Source organism: Salmo salar, chromosome ssa03 (genome assembly GCF_905237065.1).
Source record: "Salmo salar chromosome ssa03, Ssal_v3.1, whole genome shotgun sequence".
Lineage (NCBI taxonomy): Eukaryota > Metazoa > Chordata > Actinopteri > Salmoniformes > Salmonidae > Salmo > Salmo salar.
In genome coordinates, this window is record NC_059444.1 from 10876064 (window position 1) to 10894408 (window position 18345).

The window sequence follows — 18345 nt, forward strand, 5'->3', positions numbered from 1 at the left end:
GTGCCATCCTGGATGAGCTGCACTACCTGAGCCACTTGTGTGGGTTGTAGACTCCGTCTCATCCTACCACTAGAGTGAAAGCACCGCCAGCATTCAAAAGTGACCAAAACATCAGCCAGGAAGCATAGGAACTGAGAAGTGGTCTGTGGTCCCCACCTGCAGAACCACTCCTTTATTGGGGGTGTCTTGCTAATTGCCTATAATTTCCACCTGTTGTCTATTCCATTTGCACAACAGCATGTGAAATGTATTGTCAATCAGTGTTGCTTCCTAAGTGGACAGTTTGATTTCACAGAAGTGTGATTGACTTGGAGTTACATTGTGTTGTTTAAGTGTTCCCTTTATTTTTTTGAGCAGTGTATAATGTTTGTGTCATCATCGCAAATCAACTGTATTATATTTAAAAAACACTTCAACTTCAACCAGTAAAATTGCTCAGAGACTCGATTTTTGGTACAGCCTATTTCAATGAGTGTTAGCATTCTAGCTAACAACTGCTGCATCCAAAATAGTTATTTTGCAAAGATCACAGCCAAATATACTCTTAGTGACTGTTCAAGCAAGAATCAAAACATAATTGTAAGCGTATGAGAACTCCAAAAAGTGATTTTGTTTAGAAGTAATAAAAATGTAAATCTAGGCTAGGGTTGAATGGCGCAGATGAAGCTGGTTTCTTACTGCAGCCAAGAGCATGACGCCAGTGTGTCGTGTACTGGAAAATGGTCTACATGAAGAAATGTATTTGTGACTTCTTGTTTTAGCACTACCAAATTTGATATTATGAAGACTGTTTAGCTAGCTAGCTAGCTAACATTTGTCATTAGCTCGCTAAGTTAGCAAGTAACGTTAAGCTTGCAGTTGAAAAAAAACCTGTGGTTAAATCTCTAAATGCATGATGTTACATTGTTTCAGTTGTCTACAAAGTCCATGGTCAAGTTTCCAGTATTATTAGTTGTATGTACGGGATCACATGGTACACAGCGTCCAACGAAATGCTAACTTCCTTTTCGATCTTCATTACTTCTCAACAATGTTAAAATCTCAACTTCAACGATAGTTCAGCCCCATCACCACCTTCATCTTAAGACATCTTGAGAGAAAGTTGATCTACTCTTCTTAAATAAACGATTGAGACTGCAATTCTGGGCTTGTGTGTCTGTCTGTCTGTGTGTGTTTGTGTCTGTCTGTGTGTGTGTGTGTGTGTGTCTGTTTGTCTGTGTATGTGTTTGTGTCTGTCTGTGTGTGATTTTCTGTCTGTCTGTCTGTCTGTCTGTCTGTCTGTCTGTCTGTCTGTCTGTCTGTCTGTCTGTCTGTCTGTCTGTCTGTCTGTCTGTCTGTCTGTGTGAGTGTGTGTCTGTTTGTCTGTGTATGTGTTTGTGTCTGTCTGTTTGTGTCTGTCTGTGTGTGTTTGTCTGTGTGAGTGTGTGTCTGTTTGTGTCTGTCTGTGTGTGTTTGTCTGTGTGATTTTGTGTCTGTCTGTCTGTCTGTCTGTCTGTCTGTCTGTCTGTCTGTCTGTCTGTCTGTCTGTCTGTCTGTCTGTCTGTCTGTCTGTCTGTCTGTCTGTCTGTCTGTCTGTGTGAGTGTGTGTCTGTTTGTCTGTGTATGTGTTTGTGTTTGTGTCTGTCTGTGTGTGTTTGTCTGTGTGTGTTTGTCTGTGTGATTTTGTGTCTGTCTGTCTGTCTGTCTGTCTGTCTGTCTGTCTGTCTGTCTGTCTGTCTGTCTGTCTGTCTGTCTGTCTGTCTGTGTGTGTGTGTGTGTGTGTGTGTGTGTGTGTGTGTGTGTGTGTGTGTGTATTTCTGTGTGTACGTGCACAGTGACTGGAGGGTGCTAGTATGACAAACATGGCAACAGCGTGACGATCCTGAGGCCACTTAACCCTGCGGGAGCCTCATGCTCACACCTAAACTGGATAGAGAGAGCGAGAGAGACTGTCCACCACTGTCCCCCATGCAATAACACCCTTAGTTAGCAGAAACACCCTACCCCCCACAATACTGCACACCTAGCTGTAGACTAATCCCACTTTATCCCTCCAGGATTAAAAAAAAAAAAGCATAATTCGAGGAACTGCACCAAGGGCCTCTGCTGTAAGCGGCTGGTGAGTACAAACTGTCAGATTAAGACGTCTGAGAGGATGATCCTGGTCACACATTTAGCAGGATTTTATTTCCTACCAAATGACCAGCTTGGATGTTTGGCCAGTGTCACTGTATGGAACTACAGAGAGTCTTAATAGTCGTGCCAAACCCAGACACCTTGTCAAAACAAAAACAACAAAAAACATGGTTGTTCTTCCCACATAACACAGTCCACACGGACAACCTTCCCTGTACTGTTAGTGGCCACCGAGTGGTAGTGGTTACTTATAAGGCCACCCCTTTTTCTGCCATCGGAAAAAGGAAGCTAAGGCATTTAGGTGTCTTAACCGCGGCCTAAAGTGCTAACAAGGGCTTAGTGAGGTAAATGTTGAAAGAGGTTTAGCCTCCCAACGCTTAATACAGGACTCTCCTGGGAGTAATTACTGTGAAGCGCCTGGTCCGGCCGGTGCGTAGTTGGATGAGGAGATCACCCCAATGTCAGGAAATAGGGGGGGGGGGGTGCTTAACTCGGGAGATAAAGCCAGGCTAATAGAGTTGAGCCAAAGCGATATTTTAAGTTTTTTTTGGGTTAAGGCCGTTAGTTAGCCGTTAGCTGCTGACACAGGACAGGGGTGTGGCTGATTGGCTGGTCACCACTTATCAGAGGTGTCAAGCTAGGCTGCTATACCAAGGCCCTGAGGAATCCATCAGCATCATATTTTGTGAACTCCTGACCTGAAGATACAGCGTAGCTTTAAGGTTTTTTATTCCGTTTAACTTCTCGTTCTGTCTACTCTGTTGGGACAAGCCAGTCACAAGCTGTTCTCATTGGCAGGAACTTGAAGGTGAGTCAAATGAACTTCCCTCTGTCCTCTCTCTCTCTCTCTCTGTTACTCTTCAACCTTCTTCTCCCTATTCCACTCTCTCCCTCTGTTACTCTTCAACCTTCTTCTCCCTATTCCTCTCTCTCTCTCTCTCTCTCTCTCTGTTACTCTTCAACCTTCTTCTCCCTATTCCTCTCTCTCATTCATTCTTCATTCTGTGTGTTTCAAAAGCTGAACACTGAAATAAGATTTTATTAAATTGAATAATGCAAAGAGCACAGATCTAAAAAGCACAGAGCACAGATGTAAAAAAAAAATACAGTAAAACTCCTTAGAATTTGCAGAAGGTTAATTTAAAAAGGTTATTCGATATGCACGTAAATTGCATATATATATATATATATATATATATATATATATATATTATTATTATTATTTGTTCAGTGTGGATGAACCAATGGGCGTGAGCAAAATAACCATAATATTTAAATTAGATGGGAAATCACATTATCCAACATATGTTCCAAATACTGCAACTCACATTTCCATCATGTGCTTCACATAAATTGTGAAGTTTACTAAACGGAAATCGTCGAATAACTTTTTTCAATTAAGCTTCTGGAAATTCTAAGGAGTTTTACTGTATTTTTTAAAAAAAATTACAGATCTGTGCTCTTTGCATTATTCAATTTAATAAAATCTTATTTTAGTGTTCAGCTTTTGAAACACACAGAATGAAGAATGAATGAGAGAGTGGAATAGGGAGAAGAAGGTTGAAGAGTAACAGAGAGAGAGAGAGAGAGAGAGAGAGAGAGAGGAATAGGGAGAAGAAGGTTGAAGAGTCTACGTAGACTCTATATATTTTAAATTGTATGTATTCAACAAATACACACTGTGAAATGCATTTTACAGTAGTTGCAATCAATCAATTTGTATTCACAAAAGTTGTTCCTTAAGGGGATAGTTCAGTGATTTATTCAAATTCGGGGTAAAAAAAGAAGAAGCTAATTTTAGCATTTGTTGACTATGTTTAGTCTAACTGTGGATAACTCCCCCCCCCAAAAAAAAAAGTATGGATTGCAGTCACTCCTTGTCTATAGATAGGGGTTGGGTAAGTTTCTCATCTTATTCATTATGATGTTAAAGGCTAAACTGATCCTAGTTCAGCACCAGGGTTGGGTAGGTTTCTCATATCATCTTATTCATTATGATGTTAAAGGCTAAACTGATCCTAGTTCAGCACCAGGGTTGGGTAAGTTTCTCATATCATCTTATTCATTATGATGTTAAAGGCTAAACTGATCCTAGTTCAGCACCAGGGTTGGGTAGGTTTCTCATATCATCTTATTCATTATGATTTTAAATGCTAAACTGATCCTAGTTCAGCACCAGGGTTGGGTAAGTTTCTCATATCATCTTATTCATTATGATGTTAAAGGCTAAACTGATCCTAGTCCAGCACCAGGGTTGGGTAAGTTACTTTCTAAATGTAATCCGTTACAGTTACCTGTCTAAAATTAGAATCAGTAATATAACTTTTGGATTACCCAAACTCAGCAACCTAATCTTTTTACTTTCATTTAGTTTTTGGATTACTTTCCTCGTTAGAACAAGACAAAAAGGATCGATCAAACGCATTTGGTGTGTCATCATTGTGGTCAGACTCGATTAGGAGGAACAAACTTAAACTTGCGTCTTTTTTCAATGCTGAATGTCATTGAGGAAATGGAAAGCTGTCATAATGTATATTTTTCCTTTCCGAATTTAAAAGTAATCAGAGAAGTAATCAATTCGTTTTTTCAAAAGTATTTGTAATCTGATTACAATATTTTTGTTTGTAGCGTAACTGATTAGTTACGTTTTTTTTGTCATCAGATAAAATGTAATTCTTTACTCCTCAACCCTGTCTATAGTCTCACGGTAATATAAAAATATGTAAAATACTGTAGTTGAACTATCCCTTTAACTTTTTGTCTGTTGAGTTATTTTATTGTATTTATGTAAAATATTTAGGTAATGATGCTGTGAACTATGCAGTTGTAGGTAGCACGGACAGTTAAACATTTTTTTTAATTTTTTTTTTACTTTGCCTCTCAAACCTGGCCTGACTCACGTGCTCATCTAATTAAATCAAAATGTAATTAAAATATCAACCTCATCGATATCTACATCTCGGGTTCATTCAAACATGCTAACAACGTGTTGATGGTCTCAGCAAAAGTATGTCTGGCATTTGTTTGTCACTTAAGGGGATTATAACGTTCCAGACGATGCTTCTGTCTTGTCTGATATGACCTCCCCAAATGCAAGGCTTCATGTAAGTCGTCAGCAATTTTCCTTTAATTCATTCTTGTAATGAGATTAGCCCGGGCAGCCGCAAATCCAGGCACCCGGAGCTCTAGTCTTAGATACAGGCTTCCACTTGTCACATGCAGGCCAAAACTCCACTTGCTGTGTGCAAACATGTCAGATCAAATGGGGGAAACTCCTAAATCTCACTGTTCGAAAACCTCAAGATTTTAAGGTTTTTAAAAAATGTACATGTTTATCCAAATGAATGGCATTACTTTGGTGGCTTGATTTCAACTGTACCATAGAATCAGCTACAGTAGGAGCTTAGTTAGTTAGTCAGTTAGTGAGGATTGATTAACTGAGTGTCATTAGTCTAATGTTTAGGACTCCATATAAAGGTCATCTAAAGGTCATCTATTACATTTTGGAGGTGACGATATAGTAATATAGTTTGATATTTGAGTTAACTATCCCTTCAAAATACGCATTGTGGTCATTTGACCGACTTTTAATATATTCGGTAACACTTTACTTGACACCCAGCGTCATAACATGTTATGACCCATATATTTACACCTGTTGTGACATATATTGTGTTATTTTATGGCTGGTTATGACACCTACATAAGACTGTCAAAACCCCACAAAACCTACCACACAAGGCAAAACATTCCATTACACCATAAACATACTGTTGACATGTAGGCTATGTTATATCATTTTTTTGGGAGAAACAACCCATATTAAATTATCATTGTACTAATTGCACACACATTGATATCAGACATACATCCAGCGCAGTGCTCTGTTGCTGATGACTGGGATGAATGCAGGAGCAGATTTCAGGAGCAGGACAAGACACCCTCTTTTTGACTCATGACTGATGTTGTTTTTAAAACGCAGATGATCTGCATTATTTAACTAGGCAAGTCTGTTAAAAACTAATTCTTATAAGGGCCTGTACTTGATAGGCCTATGTGGCTTATATGATTAGGATGGTCATAAAGTGTATTTTCTTAGTCCAAGTAAAGTGACACAGGATGGTAATAATGCTTCATGCCAATGTCATAAGGTGTATTTTCTACAAGTTATTTAAAATATGATTAATTGCAACAACAAAGGATTTATGAAACAAACTTTCAAATGAAAGGAAACTTCTAGGCAGGGAAAAAACTATTTAGAAAAATATGGGTTTTGACACTCTTGTTTAGGTGTCATAACCAGCCATAAAATAACGCAATATATGTCACAACAGGTGTAAATACATGGGTCATGACAGTGTTATGACCATATTATGACAGGTTATGACACGTTAAGTCAGCTGTTATGACATATTATGACACGGTTATGACCGTGTCCTAACGTGTTTTGACACTGGGTGTCAAGTAAAGTGTTACCATTTATTCACTGTACATTGTGTGGAGAAGGGTCTATTCAACCCATCGAAAATATGACAAATAAATATTTCTGAATCGAATGATACGCTCATTTAACAGACAGTTTCATACAAAGCGACTTACAGCACCCTCAACATAATGACACATATACTCACTATGTGGCCCATGCTGGAATCAAACCCACAACACTGGTGTCTCTGCCGCCACCAAGCTCTAACAAACTGAGCCATTTGTATTTGTATTGGTATTGGTATGTATTAGGATCCCCATTAGCCGCTGCAAAAGCATCAGCTACTCTTCCTAGGGTCCACATGAAACATGACTTAATACATAGTACGGAACATTATTAGTCAAGCACTGAAATGCATCATTTCAAAATGTTACATATCAGTACATACACACACAATATCTAGGTCTAATACATAGTACAGTGCAATTACAAAACAAGATATATAAAATGGCTGTGTCTCTTCACAGTCCACTTTGTGCAGTAAGTTGTTCTTTTATCTGCTTTTTTAAACTGGTTTTATCGCTAGCTTGAGTTACCTGGGGTGGCAGAGACACCCTAAACACTTGTAACAGGCTGATTGGTCAGCTGTTTGAACCATTAAAGGGTGCTCTGCTATTCTTGGGTAGCGGAATGACCTTTGCCCCCCTCCACTTCTGAGGGCACACATCGTCTTCCAGGCTTAAATTGTATTCTGCTATCAACCTCAGCAATGTACCATCCAGGTTGTTGCTACCAGGTGGTTTGTCCTTATTTATAGATAACAACAATTGTTTCACCTCTTCCACACCCACTTTGTAGAACTCAAAACGACAGTGCTTGTCCTTCATTATTTGGTCCATTATGCATGAATATGAAGGCTCAGAATTTGTTGTTTGACCAACAATTTTTTTTCACGTCTTTAACATAGGAATCATTGTAAAACCTCTTGTATAATCCTTTAAACACAATTTTCGGGTCCAGTCTTTGGAGCATTGTTTTTTCTAGTTAAGGCTATTATGATCTCTACATCTGATGGGTGTGGATACAGCTCTAGAGCAGATTTCTGTAACATTAGTAAAGATGTGATCAATACACATGGAGGATTTAGTTCCAGTTCTGTTTGTAAATACCCTGGTAGGTTGACTGATAACTTGGACCAGATTGCAACAGGCATTTTACTGAATTGTACAGTAGTTGCTCTGCTGTATGGCAAGTCCTAGTGTGTGCTGCAATAGGGGCCAGGCCTCTCTGGCTTTCCTCGGACTCTTCTTGGTTCAAGTTCATACAAGCCCTACTCTTCCTGTATAAGATTAATTACTGAGTACAAGCTGTTTTTCCAGCTGAGCGCTATACCTCAAAGATTAGTATCCCCTCTTCTGACTGGTAGTTCAGTGATAATAGTAGGGATAGGCTTGAATGTACAGTGGTCTGTTTGTTGTTTCGTAGCGTTGGTTTGGTCACTAACCGGGTGAGTTTTCATTCATTTATACACGCATAGACATACTTATACTCATAGATATACTCACTTTACCGCTACCTACATGTACAAATTACCTCGACTAACCTGTACCCCCGCACATTGACTTGGTACCGGTACCCCTGTATATAGCCTCGTTATTGTTATTTTATTGTTACTTTTTTTTAAACTTTAGTTTATTTAGTAAATATTTTCTTAACTCTATTTTCTTAAAAATGCATTGTTGGGTTAAGGGCTTGTATGTAAGCATTTCACAGTAAGGTGAAACACACCTGTTGTATTCGGCTCATGTGACAAATAAAATGGGATTTAATTTATACTAACATTCACACAGGCAAAATGACACTATGACGCAATAGATTTTTCTTACACTCACATTATGGAGACATTTAACACGCAAACTCTTATTACACAAAATACACAGATCCCCCCCAAAAAAAACACTTATGTAAATTTACAGTCAGGCTACCTGAGGAGGACAGATAAACCTTGAACCGTCATTGTATTAATTCACTATGGTGTATGTCATCTTTTTAAATGTTCTCTCTTACCTCTATCCTTCCCTGTGTATATTTGCTGAGTTTAATAGATGAAAGATAAAAGGTTGTGTGGAGAGTGACATTGGTGGCAGGGACCAGGGTGGCCATGCTTGCGTGTGGCGCCACATATTTCCCCATAAACCAATTTCCCTCCACCAGATTTATCCCCCAAGGTGTTTTCAGGACATCTCAAGGGGCTGATGGAGGCTAATAGGCTTATCACTGAAGGTGTATTGTCTGGTGTGCTTACAGGCAAGGTTTGCTGAGGTAAAACTCCTAAACGCCCGGATTACCTCCAACACATCCCTTTAAAGTGCTGTATAGTCAGGATTTAGCTAATCGGATAGTGGGGGAGGGAGGGCCAGGTTGGAAGACACACGGGTCAGCAGATGTTCTCGGGTCCTGGCAGACTAGATGGGACTAACAGGAGGATTACTGGAGCCCAGATTAGATGGGTCTGTGAGGGAACTTTAGGGGACTGTGGGGTAAAACGGTACACGACTGACTGGGGCTAAGGGCTGCTAACGGTTAGGGATAGGCTGGATCTTATGGGGGGGATATTTAGCCAAGTGTATTTTGACAGGGGTGTGTTGTCGTAGGTTACCCCATAGGTGTATCTAGACACACACACACACACACACACACACACACACACACACACACACACACACACACACACACACACACACACACACACACACACACACACACACACACACACCATAAAGGAGAGATACCCAGTAATTTCAGTAATGCCATGACCACAGTTATTTTAGAGACACCTCTGACATAATATTTTCCTGTAGTATGTGTTAAAAAATTGGAGTCCATTTCCCTATGGATATAAATCTACAGCCCATACTGGTCCTGGATTAAAGCGCTGTCTGTTCAGTGTAATATTTATTCATTAGATGCTAATCAGAGGTGTCTAAGTCAATCGGGTGTAATGACAAGCTGCAATGATATACACTGTGTGTGTGTGTGTGTGTGTGTGTGTGTGTGTGTGTGTGTGTGTGTGTGTGTGTGTGTGTGTGTGTGTGTGTGTGTGTGTGTGTGTGTGTCTAAAATTGTGCTAATTAAAAGGATTGTTGTTGTAGCAGAGAGAAAGAGTTATATGGAGGCAGAAAATGTTCCAATGTTCCTTCTGCTCTGAGGTGAATCTAGAGTCTAGACAGTATTCCTCAATCCTCGATATAGCTTTGGTTGCTCCAACAAAACTTCATTGTCACCTTTGACAACAGTTTCTTTTTTTTATATCTCAATGTCATCAGTCTCTCTCTCTCCCTTAAAGACCATTGATGAAAACATGCTTAGCAATGATTAGCAATCCTCACATGCCTATTAAGTGTACTAGTTATGGTAGTATTGTAACGGCAGGGTTTGTTAATCGACAGTACACACGTGATCACTGACGAGTAGTAGCCTAATCTTTTCTGAGACCTGCGGACTTATGTTGCATCCCTCTTGGGCTATAACTTAGTTAATTGGGCTAACACGGTCTTGAGTAACACCAACCACCCATGTTTGATATCTATCTGTTCAGTTACATCAGCACACAGTAACTGTACGCCATAATTTTTTATCATAGAAGACCTTTCAATGTATAGGTCATGGTTGCCTCCTAGTGGTGAAATATGAAAATGACAAGCAATTTAAAGAAGGTTGCTAAACGGGGACTTAACTTAGACTAATTAACACTAATCTGCTCAACACCACTTTACTTTTTTTGTACTGGGCAAGTGCGGTCTTTCCTGTACCTGGTATATGTAAGCAAGGTTCCTTCCTTCTTAAAGGACCAATTAGATTAAAACAAGTACTTGAAAACAGACTAAATCACTGTTAGCTAACCATCTGAGGGACCAGTCAGCAATATCCCAGGGACCAATGCTGGTCCACGGGCCACAGGTTGACAAACACTGGTCTTAAATACTAATCTCCTGATCTCGGTTCCACAAAGAGGCAGTTTCCTAGAGGTCAGAGGTCAGGCCATGACCCCAAGGGAGCAGCTGAGAAAGATGTCAGCGATGGGGGAGCAGGGGGCTCTGGATGAGAAACACTGGTACCGCCTGGTCAACGGCATGTCTGCTGGAGGTAAGGCTGATCCACCTGGCTTGAATCTGCATGTCTCAAGGCTATGTTAGCCTGTTGAGTTAAAGTCCTAGGTATTAGCTCGTTCATCCTTGCCTAGAAAATTCACTCAACCTAACCAAGAGCATTCATATTCTTCCATACCTTAGAGCCAGGAGCTTTTCACTGACCTAGGTAATTGCTGGGGCCCAGAACTTTACCTGATCTGGTCACATAGTCAGTAGAAACTTTGGGCCCTAGTTCTGTATCGACTTCTAAATGGCGTGACACATCCACCATCGAAGGCTAGGTATTTCAGAAGGTTAGGTATTTCACTTGTCCTGCATGTTGGAGCTCGAAGCCTAAGATTTTCACTGTACCCTGCAATCACACCTGCAACCCTGTACATGTGACTATTAAACACTCTGAATCTGAATCGTGTTGCGCTGTGTTGCGTCGCAGAGCTACGTCAGCGGCAGGAGATGATGATGAGGAACCAGATGACCATGACTCCTCAGATCCTGGCCCAGGGACAGCAGAGGCTACAGGGGGTGCCCACCCAGTTTGAGCCCCGCTTCATGGAAAGAGAGCTAGCTCCTCCCTCTGAGATGGTATCTTCTGAGGTCAGGCAGATGCACATGGGGGGTCACCTCGGTCCGCCCATGCCCCCACACCCTGGTATACCTGGCAGGGGCTTCCCTGGAGCTAGCTATAGCTTCATGCCCTCAGAGCCCATGGAGACAGTTGCCCGGCGACAGGAGCTCATCCACAAGCAGAACATCGCCAGGTACGGTCTGACATTGACCTGCAGCTGCATGTTACAGGGCATGTCAAAGTACACGTCATGGACTATAGGGCTTTGGAAATCCTAGCCCTCCCTTTTATGGCCCCCTTCAACTTAGTACCAAGGGTCTGTTTTATGCACTACATTACAGAACAGTTGACATATATGATTTGATTAAATACAGAGCCCATGTGACCTACAAATGTGTATTGTTATATATAATATATATATATATATATAGTGTTTGGTTATGTCTGATTGGTGTGTTGTTACGTCTGATTGGTGTGTTGTTACGTCTGATTGGTGTGTTGTTACGTCTGATTGGTGTGTTGTTACGTCTGATTGGTGTGTTGTTACGTCTGATTGGTGTGTTGTTACGTCTGATTGGTGTGTTGTCACGTCTGATTGGTGTGTTGTCACGTCTGATTGGTGTATTGTCACGTCTGATTGGTGTATTGTTACGTCTGATTGGTGTGTTGTTACGTCTGATTGGTGTGTTGTTACGTCTGATTGGTGTATTGTTACGTCTGATTGGTGTGTTGTTACGTCTGATTGGTGTGTTGTCACGTCTGATTGGTGTATTGTCACGTCTGATTGGTGTATTGTTACGTCTGATTGGTGTGTTGTTACGTCTAACTGGTTTGTATTGGTTGTTTTTCAGGATGGAGATGAATGCCATCCTCCACCAGAAGGAGATGGAGAACGCCCATCAGAAGGGTCTGATGGGTATGGAGGCGCCCATGATGTACCAGTCCAATGCCATGGCGTTCCGAGGGCGCCAACGCCTCCCAGACGGCCATGATGTCTTCGTCCACCGCACCACCCTGGAGGAAATGCAGGCCAACAGCCTCATGATGTCCTCCAGCCCCTATCCACCAATCAGCACGCTGCAGAGGGAGAGGAGCCGCAGGGCCGGTCGCAGGGCAACTAATCACAAGAGCGCAGAGAGCCATGCGTCGGGCCCAAAGGGCCAATCGGAAGACAAGAGCGTGGAGCAGAGTCCTGGCGGTGCCTCGGGAGAGGAGAAAGAGGCGGAGGGGAAAATGGACATGGGAGGGGAGGCGGCCAGCAAACAACATCAAACCAAAATGGACGCACAGCTCTCGACGGGCACCAGGAAGAGCTACAAGGAGGAGGAGCAGGGCCTGCGCAAGGCCTGCATAAACAGTCAAGATGGCTGCCCTGACGTTACCAACTGTAACAGTAGCGCCAGCGACAAAGACATGCCTGGCCAATGCTCTGCGTTCCAGTATCCCTCCGCCAGTGGACCTATCCCAGGCATGCCTTACATGTTCCCTCATGGTGGGTCTACTTTCTACAGTCTTATTTTGATCAAAACACTCAGGGGCTTGTGCTGCTGTCTTTGATTTGATTTGTATCATTTATTTGACCAAGGATTGATGTGAGCCGTATGTGTGCTAACACACTTTGTTTTTTGTTTTGATCAGGGCACCCCAATCTCTTTCTCAACGGAGAAGATATGTCCTCTATCCAGGACCTTAGGAAGTGGACAGTGGACGACGTGTACAACTTCATCAACAACATACCCAGCTGCTCTGAATATGCTCAGGTTGGTGTCATCATCAAAACAGTAGAGTGACTTCCTGCTTACAAAAGTCAACAACAACATCATTGTTGTCTCTTAACAATTTGCACCCTCCCTCGAGGCAGTCCCACTTTGCAGGTTTGAATTCTGTTGTTGGTGATTTTTGTAAACAGAAAGTTGCCTCGCTGTATATAGTGTCATACTGCTGCATCTACCTTTTAAAGGATGTTTTTCTAACTGGTTAAACGTTCCTGTATTCCTCCTCCTCATATTACCTGATTATTCCCTGCAGACGTTCAAGGACCACATGATAGATGGGGAAACGTTGCCGCTCCTGACAGAAGACCATCTACTGGACACCATGGGACTGAAGCTGGGCCCTGCACTCAAGATACGATCACAGGTAGACAAACCATCAAACAAATTTGGACAGCAGACCAAAAGATTTTCAAGTGCTGTCTATTTAATTTTCAATGGATTAAATATTTGCAACCCTTTTCGGGAAAAAAGTATTGATGCACATTTTTTCAGCACATTGTTTATTATAATACCTTATGGCATCTCTATCTCTGTCCCACCCAGGTGTCTCGACGGCTAGGCAGCATGTTTTATATGATGAACCTCCCGCTCGCCGCCGCAGCCGCTCTGCAGGCCGCCCCTGACAAGGCAGGAGGAGGCCGATCGTCAGAGATCAGCTCCCCTGTTAACTGTAACAGTGTGGAGATGATGGGCAGCCCGTGCACCAGAGACCCAGAGGGCCTGAAACCAACTGACTCCCTCCCAGAGACTGACAACCCCTCTCCCCCTTCGGCCAGCAGTGGAACTGCCTGAGGCATCAGTGCGTGGGAGAAGAGTCGTCAGCCAGTGGCTCAGATCCAAGTCGACCACTAGCCTCTACCACATACACATAGACACATACCCTCAAAGGACTTCATGTAGATTTTTAAGCATTGGATGGGTATAAGTGATATAGTAATAGCTGCATCTTGCCCTCTGATTGGCTAGATGGAATTGTTGCTGTGTTGGATACACCTGTCCAACCTTCAGAAGTGCACAGGGAGTAGGAAGTAGGGTTCGATTAGGAATTCAGGAAGTGTTTCAGCCCAAAGAGCTGCTTTTGAGCTGCTAACCATTTCCATCAGGCAATGGTGTTCAGTTTTCTAGTGTGTGTCCTGCAGTGTTTAAACTGCTAGGTATATGATGGCATTTTTTCTATGTATTTAGTTACAGTTGAAATGTTTGGTACTTTTTTTCCACCATGTTTCAGATTCAAGATGGAGGCAATAAACCCCAAGCCATTAGAAATATAGATGGCTTGATGAAGAATGGGAAGAACACTGAATATACACATGACCTCTGTGTTTGGGGGGAAAATAAACTGTATTATGTAAATGTTAATGCATTAATTGTGTTTTTGTAGCATAATGCTTTCCAATGAATATGTGTGACATTACCACTTTTAATGAATATAAATGATTGATTTTAATGTCACAATGTAGCCTATCAAATCACAGTTTTTTATACGTTTTCTATGTTTTCTGGTTCAGTATGGAAACTATTTTTAGGAAGCAATGGACACTGAACATCAATCATATAAACACTATATAAATAATTTATATGTAGATAGCTGCACTTTATCTGAAATTGTATAGTTGGGACTCATCCAGTTTAGCTACATTCAGGGGCGGACTGGGACCAGAAATCGGCCCTGGCATTTCTAAAACACCGGCCCATTTTTTTCCTTGAGGCCCCCATTATTAGCCAAATAATGATCAAGTTAGACAGACCCACTGGGCACATTTTTTTTATCAGCCCATCTGGCATTTGCCCGAAATGCCAGAGGGCCAGTCCACCCGTGTACATTAGAATGAACACCCTTGACCCTGTCGTTTGAGATACAGTGGTGGTAAGGCTATTTCAAATTCAAAACACATGCTTTGATACTAACAGTAGCCAAATGTAATTACCATAAGATAACATTATTATTACAAGGTGGTTAATTCGATATGATTTCTCGAAGAAGGGTCTCTTGTTGAAGAAACTCACCTTTCAGGACAGAAAAGGGGTATTTGGAATGGTCCATGCTACCCGGGATCCTAGTGACGTCCATACCCCATTGAAGTTTACATTTAAAATGGTTAATGGTTAAAAAGGTTTACAGTTAAAGTTAGGCTAAGTGTAGGATTTAAGGTTACGACGCTTGCCTTTTGGCTGATCCATTTCTGGTTTCAGGTGTGGGTGAAAACCGAGTTGGGTGCTGTGGAATCACTGAGGGTAACCAGAAGTGGTCTTGTGATAATTGTTTGTGTTTCTGCTGGTCAGAAGGAGCAAGTGCTCCGTGTTAAATGAATGTGGGCACCGAGATGTGATTTTGCTCTCAAGAAAAGGGTGCCATTGAAAGGAGTGATTAACTTGGTAGCGGTAAATGTGAAAGTTGACCAACTGAAAAGGAAGATTCCCGGTGTTTGTGATGCTCGTCGTTTGGTCCGACGCAGACAGGGCGGCATGAGTGGTGGAACAGAAGAGTCATTGTCTGTTCTTTTGAGTTTTGATGTTAAGTTTTTGCCTGACAAATTTATGTTAGGATATATAAGTTATCCTGTACAAGCTTTTGTGCCGAATACATGACGTTGTTACAGCGGTGAAGCTTATGGGCATGTGGCAACAGTGTGTAGGAGGGAGGTTCCTAGGTGTGAGAAGTGTGCAGAAGGGAATGAGACAAAGGAATGTGTACCATTGGGGAAAGTAATAGTATATGGTAATTGTAAGGGTGCCATGGGGCTGGGGATCAGAAATGTCCGGTGCGAGAGAGGCAGGTTGAGGTTTCCAGGGTTAGAGTAGTGCAAAAGTTCTCATATGCTGAAGCAGTGAAGAAAGTCGAGGAATATGAGTCAAGGGGGAGGGATCCTGAGAGGAGTGGTGTGAGTAGTAGATCTGTACCAGTACAGAGGAATAAACCAACAAGTGATATACACTACTGTTCAAAAGGTTGGGGTCATTTAGAAATGTCCCTGTTTTTGAAAGAAAAGCACATTTTTTGTCCGTTTAAAATAACATCAAATTGATCAGAAATACAGTGTAGACATTGTTAATGTTGTAAATGACCATTGTAGCTGGAAACGGCAGATCTTTAATGAAATATCTACATAGGCGTACAGAGGCCCATTATTAGCAACCATCACTCCTGTGTTCCAATGGCACGTTGTGTTAGCTAATCCAAGTTTATCATTTTAAAAAGCTAATTGATCATTAGAAAACCCTTTAGCAATTATGTTAGCACAGCTGAAAACTGTTGTGCTGATTAATGAAGCAATAAAACTGGCCTTCTTTAGACTAGTTGAGTATCTGAAGCATCAGCATTTGTGGGTTCGATTATAGGCTCAAAATGGCCAGAAACAAAGAATTTTCTTCTGAAACTCGTCAGTCTATTCTTGTTCTGAAAAATGAAAGCTATTCCATGCGAGAAACTGAAGATCTCATACAACGCTGTGTACTACTCCCTTCACAGAACAGGTCAAACTGTCTCTAACCAGAATAGAAAGAGCAACTGAGCAAGAGGACAAGTACATTAGAGTGTCTAGTTTGAGAAACAGACGCCTCACAAGTCCTCAACTGGCAGCTTCAATAAATAGTACCCGCAAAACACCAGTCTCAACGTCAACAGTGAAGAGGCGACTCCGGGATGCTGGCCTTCTAGGCAGAGTTGCAAAGAAAAAGACAGATCTCAGACTGACTAATAAAAAGAAAAGATTAAGATGAGCAAAAGAACACAGACACTGGACAGAGAAACTCTACCTAGAAGGCCAGCATCCTGGAGTCACCTCTTCACTGTTAACCTTGAGACTGGTGTTTTGCGAGTACTATTTAATGAAGCTGCCAGTTAAGGACTTGTGAGGCATCTGTGGTGGTAGTGTGGATGAGAGGAGGGATGATAGTGGTAGTGAACTACTATAATCCGTGTCAAGTATTGGACCTAGAAGAGTTGGAGAGAGTGGAGGGCCAGGATAGAAGTAAGGTCATGTGGTGTGGGGATTTTAATGCCCACAACACGCTCTGGGGGGACGGGGACGGATGGATGGAAATGGCCAAGTGATGGAAAATCTGATAGAAGTTAAAGATCTGGTGTGCCTGAATGATGGCCGAGGGACCAGGATTGATGTAGACACAGGGAAAGAGTCTGCCTTGGACCTCACTCTGGTATCTAGTGCGATGGCAGGAATCTGTGAGTTGGAGGTATGGGAGGAGTCGACAGTAGGGAGTGATCATTACCCCATAGTATGGACAGTAAGCCAGAGGGAGGAGGAGGTGTCAGTGGATGGAGTAGGCAGGTGGGTGTTTGAAAGGGCAAAGTGGGATCAGTTTCATGAGTTAAGTGAGCGGGTGATGTCTCGGGTGGATAGGAGAGGGCAAGTGGGTAGTATGAATAACTGGCTGAGAATAGCTTTAGTGGGGGCAGCTACTGAGGTGATACTTAAAAGTTCAGGGAGAAGGAGGAGGAGGAGGAAAGCAGTCCCGTGGTGGACGGAGGAGTGTGGGGCAATGGTGAGGAGTAGGAACAGGGAATTTAGAGTACTGAAAAGGACACATAACTTCCAACATCTGATTCAGTATAAGCAAGCTGAGGCTCTGGTGAGGAGAACTATTCGTTAGGCAAAGACGTCATATTGGCGTCGGTTCTGTGACACCATTGGAAGGGCGACACCAGTGGGAGAAGTGCGGGGGATGATTAAGAGGATGAGTGGGGTCAGAAGGGAGTGGGATTATCCAGTGTTGACGAGTGGGAAGGATATGGCAGTAACAGATGAGGAGAAGGCAGAGATGATGGTCAAAGCGTTTGTCCAAGTGCATAGCTCTGCAAATTGATCAGAGGGGCAGAGGGAGAGACAGAACGAGAGAGGAGCATGTTGGAGTGCTGGATAGGAGGGAGGATGTAAAGGATGTGTTGAATGCACCATTTACCATGGCAGAGGTGAAAATGTCAATAGGTAAGGCTGGGTTAACTTCACCTTAGAAAGATGAGGTGTGCTATATTATATTGGCCCATCTTAGTAATGAGGCACTGGATAAGGTATTGGTGTTGTACAACAGAGTGTGGGAGGAGTGGAAACTACCAGGCAGCTGGAAGGAAGCAGTAGTGTTACCAATCCGGAAGCCAGGGAAGGACCCAACGAGGCCAACAAGCTATCGGTCAATAGCCTTTAACATCACATGTATGTAAGACTATGGAGCGTATGATAATGGAGCTTGTTAATCAAGCTTGATATTATGGGGGTAGGAGGAAGAACGTACAACTGGATAAAGGATTTCCTGTTTGGAATGTCTGTCCAGGTGAGGGTCAGGAAGTCTCTCTGG

General features: G+C 42.3%; 1 protein-coding gene across 2 annotated transcripts; it reads left to right on the plus strand.

The window, feature by feature from the left end:
• The first annotated feature begins 2641 nt into the window (after window positions 1–2641).
• Window positions 2642–14484, plus strand: samd7 (sterile alpha motif domain containing 7). Of its 2 annotated transcripts, none has more exons than XM_014189402.2 (7): window positions 2642–2923; window positions 10556–10687; window positions 11126–11450; window positions 12109–12749; window positions 12896–13017; window positions 13286–13396; window positions 13576–14484. In XM_014189402.2, the coding sequence occupies exons 2-7, from the start codon at window positions 10585–10587 to the stop codon at window positions 13822–13824; spliced, it is 1551 nt and encodes a 516-aa protein (XP_014044877.1). In that variant the 5' UTR covers window positions 2642–2923; window positions 10556–10584; the 3' UTR covers window positions 13825–14484. The 2 variants fall into 2 exon arrangements, with proteins under 2 accessions (XP_014044877.1, XP_014044874.1); XM_014189399.2 differs by lacking the exon at window positions 2642–2923 and adding an exon at window positions 6499–8048 and having other exon boundaries at window positions 10554–10687.
• The last annotated feature ends 3861 nt before the right edge of the window (window positions 14485–18345 follow it).